Source organism: Myiozetetes cayanensis, unplaced genomic scaffold, assembly GCF_022539395.1.
Source record: "Myiozetetes cayanensis isolate MyiCay16 unplaced genomic scaffold, myiCay2020 scf209, whole genome shotgun sequence".
Taxonomy (NCBI): domain Eukaryota; kingdom Metazoa; phylum Chordata; class Aves; order Passeriformes; family Tyrannidae; genus Myiozetetes; species Myiozetetes cayanensis.
The window spans coordinates 12,599-24,622 of NW_026087422.1; the positions used below are offsets into that span (position 1 = coordinate 12,599).

Below are 12,024 nucleotides of genomic sequence, written 5' to 3' on the forward strand. Positions count from 1 at the left end.
CCATCCATCCATCCATCCACCCACCCATCCATCCATCCATCCATCCATGCATCCATCCATCCACCATCCATCCCTCCATCCATCCATCCCTCCCTCCCATCCATCCACCCATCCCTCCCATCCATCCCATCCATCCATCCATCCCTCCCTCCATCCATCCATCCATCCTGCTGTGACCATCTCCCCACCCATCCCCACCCCTGCCATTCCCATGGATTTATCCATCCAGGCTCTTTCCTGTCCATTCTCTGCCCTTCACTCCCTCTCCCCATTCCCACCCCCCTCAGCCCTGCCCAAACTCCATCCCCAATTCCCTGGATTCCGGTGGGATCCTCGGGAATCCCCTGCTCCGAGCTGTCCCTGTGCCCTGGGGGGTGGGTTTGCTGGATTCTTTGGAGCATGGAATGTGCTGGGAATGCAGGGTGGGGGTCTGCCCGTGGATCCCATCCCGGTGAATCCCTCTTTGTGATTCCAGAGCAAAGGCAAAAGGGAAGGAGAAAAAACACCTCGTGCTGCCGTTCAGGTACCCTGATTCCCCCCCAATCCCTCTTCCCAGGGGCTTCTCCAGCACCCTGGACCGGCTGGAATGGGAGGGAAAGCTCCCAGAACCAGGGCTGGGAAGAGGAGGAAACTCCAGGAGCAGGAGGAGAAAAACTCTGGGAGTAGGAGGAGGAAACTCCTGGGAGTAGCAGGAGGGAAAATCTGGGAGCAGGAGGAGGAAACTCCTCTGGGAGCAGGAGGAGGGAAAATCTGGGAGCAGGAGGAGGAATCACCGTGAGCAGGAGGAGGAAAACTCCTCTGGGAGCAGGAGGAGGAAATTCCAGGAGCAGACTCCTGGTTTGGGGATCCTCTCTCTTGGTTTGAGGATCACTCCTCCTGGTTTGGGAACCATTTTTCTCGGTTTAAGAATCATTTCTCTTGGTTTGGGAACCATTTCTCCTGGTTTGGGAATCATCTCTCTTGGTTTGGGAATCATTTTTCCTGGTTTGGGAATCATTTCTCTTGGTTTGGGAATCATTTTTCTTGGTTTGGGGATCATTCCACCTGGTTTTGGAATCATCTCTCTTAACTGGAGAATCATCTCTCCTGGTTTGGGAATCATCTCTCTTGGCTTGGGAATCATCTCTGTTGGTTTGGAAACCATCTCTGTTGGTTTGGGATCATCTCTGTTGGTTTGGGGATCATTTCTCCTGGTTTGGGAATCATCTCTCCTGGTTTGGGAATCGTCTCTCTTGGTTTGGAGATCATTTCTCCTGGTTTGGGGATAATTTCTCCTGGTTGGGGAACAATTTCCCTTGGTTTGGGGATCATCTCTCTTAACAGGAGAACCATTTCTGCTGGTTTGGGAACCATCTCTCTTGGTTTGGGAACCGTCTCTCCTGATTAGGGAATCATTCCTCCTGGTTTAAGAATCATCTCTCCTGGTTTGGGGATCATCTCTCCTGGTTTGGGAATCATCTCTCCTGGTTTGGAAACCATTCCTCCTGATTTGGGAATAATTTCTGCTGGTTTGGGAATCATCTCTCCTGGTTTAGGAACCATCTCTCCTGGTTTGGGAATCGTCTCTCTTGGTTTGGGAATCATTTCTGTTGGTTTGGGAACCATTTCCCCTGTTTTGGGAACTATTTCTGCTGGTTTAGAAATCATTTATCCTGGTTTTGGAATCATCTCTCTTGGTTATAGGATCATTTCTCCTGGTTTGGGGATCATTCCTCCTGGTTTGGGAACCATCTCTCCTGATTTGGGAACCATCTCTCTTGGTTTGGGAACCATCTCTGCTGGTTTGGGGATCATTTCTCTTGGTTTAGGAACCATTTCTGCTGGTTTAGGAACCATCTCTCCTGATTTGGGAATCATCTCTCTTGGCTTGGGAATCATTTCTCCTGGTTTGGGGATCATTTCTGCTGGTTTGGGGATCATTCCTCCTGGTTTGGGAATCATTTCTGCTGGTTTGGGGATCATCTCTCTTGATTTGGGAACCATTTCCCCTGTTTTGGGAACTATTTCTGCTGGTTTAGGAATCATTTCTCTTGGTTTGGGAATCATCTCTCTTGGTTTGGGGATCATCTCTGTTGGTTTGGGAACCATTTCCCCTGTTTTGGGAACCATTTCTGCTGGTTTGGGGATCATCTCTCCTGGTTTGGGAACCATCTCTCTTGGTTATAGGATCATTTCTGCTGGTTTGGGGATCATTCCTCCTGGTTTGGGAACCATTTCTCTTAACTGGAGAATCATCTCTCTTGGTTTAGGAACCATCTCTCCTGGTTTGGGAATCATTTCTCTTGGTTTGGGAACCATCTCTCCTGGTTTGGGAACCATTTCCCCTGTTTTGGGAACCATTTCTGCTGGTTTAGGAATCATCTTTCTTGGTTTGGGAATCGTCTCTCTTGATTTGGGGATCATCTCTCCTGGTTTGGGAATCATTTCTGCTGGTTTAGGAATCATTTATCCTGGTTTTGGAATCATCTCTCTTGGTTTGGGAACCATCTCTGCTGGTTTGGGAACCATTTCTCCTGGTTTGGGGATCATTCCTCCTGGTTTGGGGATCATTTCCCCTGGTTTTGGAGTCATCTCTCTTAACTGGAGAATCATCTCTCCTGGTTTAGGAACCATTTCTCTTGGTTTGGGAATCATTTCTCTTGGTTTGAGGATCATCTCTGCTGGTTTGGGGATCATCTCTCTTGGTTTGGGGATCATCTCTCCTGGTTTGGGGATCATCTCTCCTGGTTTGGGATCATCTCTCCTGGTTTGGGGATCATCTTTCCTGGTTTTGGAGCCACCCCTGCTGGTGTGGGAACCAGCAGCCCTCCAAAGGGTTCATTTCCATTCCTGGGTGCTTTTCCAGCCTCCCAGGGCAGGGGGAGCGGGATTTTCGTGCCTTGGAGCCTCCCCCGGGCAGGGCAGGAGCAGCTGGAATGAACCCCCCGCTCCCAAAGTGTGGGAGAGGAGGAAAACGGGGCTGGAAAGGGGGGATCAGGGCTCTGGAAAGGGCAAGGGGAGCGTGGATTCCTGGGTGGGATCAGGACAGGGGGTTCGGGCAGGGACGAGCGATCCCAGATCCATCCCAGATCCATCCCAGATCCATCCCAGATCCATCCCAGATCCACCCGGCTCCTGCCGCCTCTGGAGCGAGGGGGGAGGAGAAGGGAGCCCATTCCACCACCCTAGGAACGAGAAGCCTTGTCCCCTGTGCCAGGGAATTCCCCAATCCGGGCGTGGCCCCGCTCCCAGGTGTCCTGTCCCTGCTCCCAGGTGTCCTATCCCTGTTCCCAGGTGTCCTATCCCTGTTCCCAGGTGTCCTGTCCCTGTTCCCAGGTGTCCTATCCCTGTTCCCAGGTGTCCTGTCCCCATTCCCAGGTGTCCTATCCCTGTTCCCAGGTGTCCTGTCCCCGCTCCCAGGTGTCCTGTCCCCGCTCCCAGGTGTCCTGTCCCTATTCCCAGGTGTCCTATCCCTGTTCCCAGGTGTCCTGTCCCCATTCCCAGGTGTCCTATCCCCATTCCCAGGTGTCCTATCCCCGCTCCCAGGTGTCCTATCCCTGTTCCCAGGTGTCCTGTCCCCATTCCCAGGTGTCCTATCCCTGTTCCCAGGTGTCCTATCCCCATTCCCAGGTGTCCTATCCCCGTTCCCAGGTGTCCTATCCCCGTTCCCAGGTGTCCTATCCCTGTTCCCAGGTGTCCTGTCCCCATTCCCAGGTGTCCTGTCCCCATTCCCAGGTGTCCTATCCCCGTTCCCAGGTGTCCTGTCCCTGTTCCCAGGTGTCCTGTCCCCCTTCCCAGGTTTCCTATCCCTGTTCCCAGGTGTCCTATCCCCATTCCCAGGTGTCCTATCCCCATTCCCAGGTGTCCTGTCCCCCTTCCCAGGTGTCCTATCCCCATTCCCAGGTGTCCTGTCCCCACTCCCAGGTGTCCAATCCCCATTCCCAGGTGTCCTGTCCCCGTTCCCAGGTGTCCTGTCCCCACTCCCAGGTGTCCTGTCCCCACTCCCAGGTGTCCTGTCCCCACTCCCAGGTGTCCAATCCCCATTCCCAGGTGTCCTGTCCCCATTCCCAGGTGTCCTGTCCCCCTCCCAGGGGGTGTCCTGCTTTCCCGGCCCCATTCCCACCGCCGGGAATGCCGATCCCGCCCATCCGCGGTGCTGGGGCCGTGCTCTGCCCACCCCCACCCCCAGCCCGGCAGGGACCTTCTCCACCCGAATTTTGACCTGCAAGAGAGGGAATTTGGATGGGATTTTGGGAAGGAGTTCGGGATTTTGCCCTGGGAGGGTGGGGAGGGGCTGGGCTGGAATTCCCAGAGAATTCCCTGGACCCCTGGCAGTGTCCAAGGCCAGGCTGGACAGGGCTTGGAGCAGCCTGGGCTGGTGGGAGGTGTCCCTGCCCCCTGGAATGGGATGGGATTTGAGGTCCCTTCCCGGCCAAACCGTTCCAGGAGTGCCCAAGTGACGGAATTTTCTTGCCTTTTGCCCCCTCCCCGCTCCAGCAAAGGCAAAGAGAAGACCAAGGAGCACAAGTAGGTTTTGCTCTTCCTCCTCCTCCTCCTCCTCTTCCTCCTCCTTCCCAGTTTTCCCAGCTGATCCCTTGGGGTGCTTCCCCCTTCCCGCTTGGAGCAGCCCCTGGAAGCTCCGGGAGGGAACGGGGAGGTCTTGAGGGCAGCGTGGATCCCCCCCGGGCTGGGTGGCAGGGGGCTGGAGGGAGAATTTCCCGGCCTGGGAAGGGAGAACGGGGAGGGCTCAGGGCAGGGGAGGCTCTGGTGGGACCTGGGAGCAGCTTCCCTTCGGAAATCAGGGAAAGGTCCCTCCCCCGGGGGGTGCCAGAGCTCGGGGAGGGTTTGGGATTGTTGGGATTGCGCAGGGCCGGGAGCTGGACTTGAGATCCTGGTGTGATCTCCTCCCGTCCTCTGGGCTATTCCAGAATTCCATGACACCACAGCTCCGGCAGCCTCCAGCCCCTGCCCCCCTTCCATGCCAGCCGTTTCCCTGGATTCCTGCCCAGCTGTTCCCCCCCCAGGGCAGCCCCTTCCAGCCCCCTTGGCTGGGCAGAATTTGGGCTGAAACTTCAGCTCAGCCCCGGGGAACGATCCTGGAACCACCACGGGCATTTCCACACCAGTGGGGGCTCTCCTGGCTCCTGTTTATTGCCCCGGGGTTTGAGGGAAAATCCATGGATTAGGATGAGATGGAACCCCCCCAGCTGACGGTTTAAAGGGGGGAGGTGAGGGCGGAGAGGAGACAAAAAGCCTCAAGCAGCAGACAGGGACAGGGCAGAGCAGGGAAAAATGGGGAAGAGCTCTCCCTGCGCTGGTTCCTGCTGGGAAGGAAAACGAGGAGAGGGCAGAGCAGGGAAAAATGGGAAGAGCTCTTCCCTTCCCCTGGGAAGAGGCACGAAGGGTCTGGGGTTGGGATTTTTTTCCCCGGGGTGGTGAGTGCAGGATGAGCCCCTGGGACGAGGTGGAGCCTCCTCGCTGATGGTGTGAAGGGAGGAGGAGATGGATGGGGGAAGGAGAGGAGACAAATGCCCTCGAACAGTCAACAAGGGGAGGGAAGAGCCGAGAAAAACGGGAAGCGCTCTCCCAGAGCGCTGATCCCTGCTGGTTCCCCGCTCCGGGAAGGGCTCGCGGTGCTCGGGGAGGAGCAGCGGCTTCTCCCGGGAATGCTCTTTGGGAATGCGGGAGGGAGGCAGGGCCCGGGTGCAGGAGGAGGAGTGGGAGGCCAGCTCATGTTCCACGGGCGGCCGCTCATGGAATATTCATGCGGGGCCGGTGTCAGCTCTCCCGAGTGCCGGCGGGAGCGGCGCGGGGGTCGGGATCGGGATCGGGAACGGGAACGGCTCGGGCTGCGGAGCCCCCGAGGGATCGCTCGGTCGGGATCGCTCCGTCGGGATCGCTCTCTTGGGATCGCTCCCTCGGCATCCCTCGGGATCGTTCTCTCGGGATCTCTCCCTCGGGATCTCTCTCTGGGGATCTCTCCCTCGGGATCTCTCCCTCGGGATCGCTCTCTGGGGGTCGCTCCTCGGGATCTCTCCCTCGGGATCGTTCTCTCGGGATCTCTCCCTCGGGATCGCTCCCTCGGGATCGTTCTCTTGGGGGATCGCTCCCTCGGGGTCCCCGTCCCCGCTGCCGTCGCTCGGCCATGGGAGCTCCCCCCTGAAGCGGCCGCGCCGCTTCCCGAGCCCCCCGACCCGACCCCACCGACCCCTCGGCCCGGGGACAGCGAGAGCAGGAGCGGAGGGGGCAGGTACGGCCCGCAGGGAATGGGAGTGGGAGTGGGAACGGCGATGGGAATGGGAATGGGGATGGAAAGGGCAATGGGAATGGGGAGGGAATGGGGAAGGGAATGGGGATGGGGAAGGGAATAGGGATGGGGAAGGGAATGGGGATAGGAATGGCAATGGGGAAGGGAATGGAAATGGGGACGGGGAAGGGAATGGGGAAGGGAATGGCAATGGGAATAGGGATAGGAATGGCAATGGGGATGGAGATGGGAATGGGAATGGGAATGGGGATGGGAATGGAAATGGGGAAGGGAATGGGGAAGGGAATGGCAATGGGGATGGAGATGGGAATGGGAATGGGGATGGGAATGGGAATGGGGATAGGAATGGCAATGGGGATGGGAATGGCAAAGGGAATGGCAATGGGAATGGTAATGGGAACGGGGATAGGAATGGCAATGGGAACGGGAACGGGGAGGGGTTCAGGATGTGGCCGCGCTCGCCCGGCTGGGGAGGTTTGGGAAGGGGCCGGGACCGGGATGAGCCGCTGGGATTCTGCTCCCGAGCTCTGGGCCGGCTCCTGCCTCCTCCTCTGCCTCTTCCTCCTCCTCGGCACCCGCCGAGGAGCTGCCAAACCCACCGCTTTGCAGTTTAGTTCTCCTCTGTCTTTTTTCCCTGTTTTTCTTTTTTTTTCTCCTCCCTCCCGCCCCATCCCTGTTTCCCCCCTTTTTTGTGTGTGTGTTTGGGTTTTGGTTTTGTTTCCCTTCCCTGTTTTTTTCCCGACTTTTTTTTATTTTTTTAAATTATTTTAACTTTTTTTTTTATTTTCCTGATTTTCCCATTTGTTTTTATTTTTTCAGTGGTTTTCCTTTTAGGTTTTTTCTCTCATTTCCTGTTTTCTTTTTCTCTTTTTCCCTTTTTCTTTTTATTTATTATCTTTTTCCTCTTCCCCATTTTCATGTTTTCTTTTTTTATTCTCCTTTTACTTTTTTGGTTTCCCTTTTTTCTTTTTTTTTCCTATTCTCTTTTTTCCTGTTTTCTTTTTCCTCTCTTCTTTTTTCCTCTCTTCTTTTTTGGTTTTTTCCTCTTATTTCTTGTTTTCTTTTTCCTTGTTTTCTTTTTCCCTATTTTTCCCCCTATTATTTTCATTTTTCCTCTTCTCCTTTTTTCCTCTTTTTTTCTCCTTTTTTCCTTTCCTTTTCTCCTTTTTTCCTCTTCTTTTCTCCTTTTCTTGCTGTCCTTTTCTCCCTGTCCTTTTCTCCCTGTCGTTTTCTCCCTGTCCTTTTCTCCCTGTCCTTTTCTCCCTGTCGTTTTCTCCCTGTCCTTTTCTCCCTGTCCTTTTCTCCTTTTTTTCCTCTCCTTTTCTCTTTTTTTCCTCTCCTTCTCCTTTTTTTCTCTCTCCTTCTCCTTTTTTTCTCTTCTTTTCTCCTTTTTTCCTCTCCTTTTCTCCTTTTTTCCTCTTCCTTTCTCCCTGTCCTTTTCTCCTTTTTTTCCTTTTCTTTTCTCCTTTTTTTCCTTTTCTTTTCTCCTTTTTTTCCTTTTCTTTTCTCCTTTTTTTCCTTTTCTTTTCTCCTTTTTTTCCTTTCCTTTTCTCTTTTTCCTTTCCTTTTCTCCTTTTCCCCTTTCCTTTTCTCCTTTTTCCCTTTCCTTTTCTCCTTTTTTCCTCTTCTTTTCTCCTTTTCTCGCTGTCCTTTTTTCCTTTTTTCCCACTTATTTTCTCCTTTTTTTCTCTCCTTTTCTCCTTTTTTCCTTTCCTTTTCTCCTTTTTTCCTTTCCTTTTCCTCCTTTTTTTCCTTTTCTTTTCTCCTTTTTTCCTCTCCTTTTCTCCTTTTTTCCCCTCTCCTTTTCTCCTTTTTTCCCCTCTCCTTTTCTCCTTTTTTTCCTTTTCTTTTCTCCTTTTTCCCTTTCCTTTTCTCCTTTTTCCCTTTCTTTTTCTCCTTTTTTCCTCTTCTTTTCTCCTTTTCTCGCTGTCCTTTTCTCACTTTTCTCCTTTTTTCCCATTTCTTTTCTCCTTTTTTTCTTTCCTTTTCTCCTTTTTTTCCTCTCCTTTTCTCCTTTTTTCCTCTCCTTTTCTCCTTTTTTCCTCTCCTTTTCTCCTTTTTTCCTCTCCTTTTCTCCTTTTTTCCTCTCCTTTTCTCCTTTTTTCCCCTCCTTTTCTCTTTTCTTCCCCTCTCCTTTTCTCCTCTTCTTTTCCCTTTTTTCCTTTTCTCATTTTTCCTTTCCTTTTCTCAATTTTTCCTTTCCTTTTCTCATTTTTTTTCTTTCCTTTTCTCCTTTTTTCCCCTCTCGTTTTCTCCTTTTTTCCCCGCGTGGATTTGGGGTCCCGGGAGAGGACCCTGCCAGAGCCTTCCCTGCAAATTCCCCCCTCAGCCGCTCCCCCCTCCTTTGGTTTTCCTTCCCCGGGAGCCTCAGGAATTCCCGGGACAGGTTTCATCCCCAACCACCCGCGGCCAAACTGCAGCTCTGGGGGCTGGGGTGGGGGGCTTGGTTTATTTTCTTTTTAAAAGATTTTTTTGTTAAGGATTTAATGGAAAAGAGAGGAGAATGTAACCATCCCTGGGGCTCCCAGCCTGCCGGATATTCCAGGCGGGAAGGGATCTCCAGGTCTGGGGGAGCTTCCACAGCCCGAGCTGGGATCTCCCTCGGGCTCTGCTCGTGAAGTGCACCCACGAAATGGGTTTGCAGAGGGCTCATGGGGGTCCCATCCTGCAGATCCTCCGGGGAAAGTCGATTCCTGGTGGAATTCCAGCTGGAATGGGTTTGCAGAGGGCTCTGCAAGGTCCCATCCCTGCAGCTCCTCCGGGAAAAGGCGATTCCTGGTGGAATTCCAGCCGGAATGGGTTTGCAGAGGGCTCATGGGGGTCCCATCCCTGCAGCTCCACCGGGAAAAGGCGATTCCTCTTGGAATTCCAGCTGAAATGGGTTTGCAGAGGGCTCGGCAGGGTCCCATCCTGCAGCTCCTCCGGGAAAAGGCGATTCCCGGCGGGATTAGAGCCGCGATTCCTGGCGGGATTAGAGCCGTGGAAACCTCGCCCTCCTCCTCCCTCCTTTATCCTTCCACGAGATGCCCCTTCGGGAGCATCCCAGAGGGATGGAGCTCATCCCGGCTGGCCTGGCCTTTGCTTTAGTCCCAGCTCCGAGCGGTTCCTGTGCCTTCCAGGTTGGATTCCAGTGGGAGGCGTCCCTGCCCACGGCAGGGGGTGGGAATTAAACGATCTTTAAGGCCCCTTTCCCACCCAAACCGCTCTGGAATTCCGTGCTTTTCCCTGTGCCCCGAGGCCTCTTTCCCTCCGTCTCCCGCCTGATCCTCCCTCCCTGGGAGAGGCTCCTCCTGCTCCCACTCCCACGGCCTGGAAAACGCTGAAATGCACTCATTTAGGGTGGTTTTTTTAAAAAAATTCTTTATTTCGTCTCTTTATCCAGAGCTGGGAAAGGAGTTTTTTCAGCCATGAAACTCGGCAAGACGCGCCCGGCGAAGGACGAGCATCGGAAACAGGGTATGGAAACATGGAATTATGTGGGATTATACGGTCGGGGTGGGAAGGGACCTTCAATCCCATCTCATCCCACGCCTTCCACTAGCACAGGTTGCTCCAAGTCCCGTTCAACCCGGCCTGGGACAGCTCCAGGGATCCAGGGGCAGCCACAGCTTCCCTGGGAATTCCAGCCCAGCCGGGAATCCCTTCCCAATCTCCCACCCCAATCTCCCCTTTCCCAGTGGGAAGCCATTCCCTGTGTCCTGCCATTCCAGGCCCTGATCCCAAATCCCTCTCCAGCTCTCCTGGAGCCCCTGCAGGCTCTGGAAGGGGCTCCCAGCTCTCCCTGGATCCTTCCCTGCTCCAGCCTGGCCATTCCCAGCTCTCCCAGCCTGGATCCAGAGCCGAGGGGCTCCAGCCCTGGCAGCATCTCCGGGGCCTCCTCCTGTCCCATCCCAAGAGGTCCCTGAGCCGCCCGAGCTGTTCCCAGAGCCGGAGGCAGCACCTCCCACCCGCTGTGACTCCGAGCCAGCCCAAATCCTCCCGGCTGGGCTGGGGACACCCCTTCCCCCAGGAAAGCAGCGGCTCAGCACCTTTTCCCAGGAGAATCCCGGGCTCGGCCCCCCCTCCCACGGCCGTGCCCCGGTGCTGGCGGCTCTGGGCTCTTCCCTCTGCCCGCAGCAATTTTCCACCTGGACAATCCACCCCTTTCTCCTGTTTTGTGGTTTTTTTTCTCCCCCCTTCCCCCCGCAGTTTTTATCTTTGCCGGTCAGAGCCTCCGCCCTTTGCTCGGGTGCTCTGCCACACTTCGGGCCGCCCGTCGCATCCTCCCTTTTGTTTCTGCTCCCCCTCCCTCCCCCGGGATCCTTTCCCGGGTGGAATTACCGCGTCACACGAGCCCCAGCTCCTCCGCAGCCCCCTCCGCGGCCGGGCCGGCCGTGACCCGCCCCGCCGGTCCCCCGGCAGGTCCTTTTGTCTCCTTTTGTCCTCCCCCCCCCTGAATTATTCACCGGCTGGAAAACCGAGCCCCGAGGGACGTCCCCTTTTGTCCCCTTTGTCCCCTTTCTTTTTCGTGTCTCGCCCCGCAGACGAACCCGCCGTCCTGGAGCCCGAGGAGCTGGACAGGAGAGCGCTGCGATGCGGGGCGGGGCTGGAGCCCGACAGCGTGTCCCTGGCCTCTGTCACCGCTGTCACCACCAACGTGTCCAACAAGAGGTGAGGGCACCCACACACACACCCCCAACCCAGGCAGAGATGAAGGAATTCCTCCCTGTGAGAGGGGGAAAAAGGGCCGGGATGGAATTCCCAGGGGGGCTGTGGCTGCCCCTGCATCCCTGGCAGTGTCCCAGGCTGGGATGGAATTCCCAGGGGAGCTGTGGCTGCCCCTGCATCCCTGGCAGTGTCCCAGGCTGGGATGGAATTCCCAGGAAGCTGTGGCTGCCCCTGCATCCCTGGCAGTGTCCCAGGCTGGGATGGAATTCCCAGGGGAGCTGTGGCTGCCCCTGGATCCCTGGAAGTGTCCCAGGCTGTGGGATGGAATTCCCAGGGGAGCTGTGGCTGCCCCTGCATCCCTGGCAGTGTCCCAGGCTGTGGGATGGAATTCCCAGGGGAGCTGTGGCTGCCCCTGCATCCCTGGCAGTGTCCCAGGCTGGGATGGAATTCCCAGGGGGAGCTGTGGCTGCCCCTGCATCCTGGCAGTGTCCCAGGCTGGGATGGAATTCCCAGGAGCTGTGGCTGGCCTCTGGATCCCTGGCAGTGTCCCAGGCTGGGATGGAATTCCCAGGAGCTGTGGCTGCCCCTGGATCCCTGGCAGTGTCCCAGGCTGAGATGGAATTCCCAGGAAGCTGTGGCTGCCCCTGCATCCCTGGCAGTGTCCCAGGCTGGGATGGAATTCCCAGGGGAGCTGTGGCTGCCCCTGCATCCCTGGCAGTGTCCCAGGCCGGGTTGGATCCCCTGGGATAGCAGGAGGTGTCCCCAGGGGGGTGGGAACCACCCAGCCATTCCCACCCAAACCATTCCACGGGTGAATCCCACCCGTGGTTTGACCGGGGGTCTCTCCCACCCCTCCCCAAAGGTCCAAGCCTGACATCAAGATGGAGCCCAGCGCTGGCAGGCCCATGGATTACCAGGTGGGTGACAAGGGGGTGTCCCCACCCTCGGCCCCTGAGGGGGGGGAGTCACAACCAGGGACCTTCCCCAGGGAATAAATTCGTGCCGGGCTCCAAACGCTGCCCTCTCCAAGCTGGACCTCCCAGGGGCTGGAATTTAAACGGTGGATGGATAAACCCCCAAAAATGAGTTCCCCGTGGTGGGGAGCCCAGCCAAGCCCAAACTGAGCCCCC

At 55.7% G+C, this 12,024-nt stretch overlaps 1 protein-coding gene across 1 annotated transcript in view; it reads left to right on the forward strand.

Moving 5' to 3' along the window:
- Positions 1-490: 490 nt before the first annotated feature.
- LOC126641376 (otoferlin-like) overlaps positions 491-12,024 on the forward strand; it is a 56,920-nt gene continuing 45,386 nt past the window's right edge. Inside the window, 5 exon segments of the mRNA XM_050317955.1 lie at positions 491-523; positions 4,477-4,506; positions 9,630-9,703; positions 10,771-10,897; positions 11,757-11,811. Of these exon segments, the coding sequence (XP_050173912.1) occupies positions 9,655-9,703; positions 10,771-10,897; positions 11,757-11,811 (231 nt within the window). The 5' untranslated portion in view covers positions 491-523; positions 4,477-4,506; positions 9,630-9,654.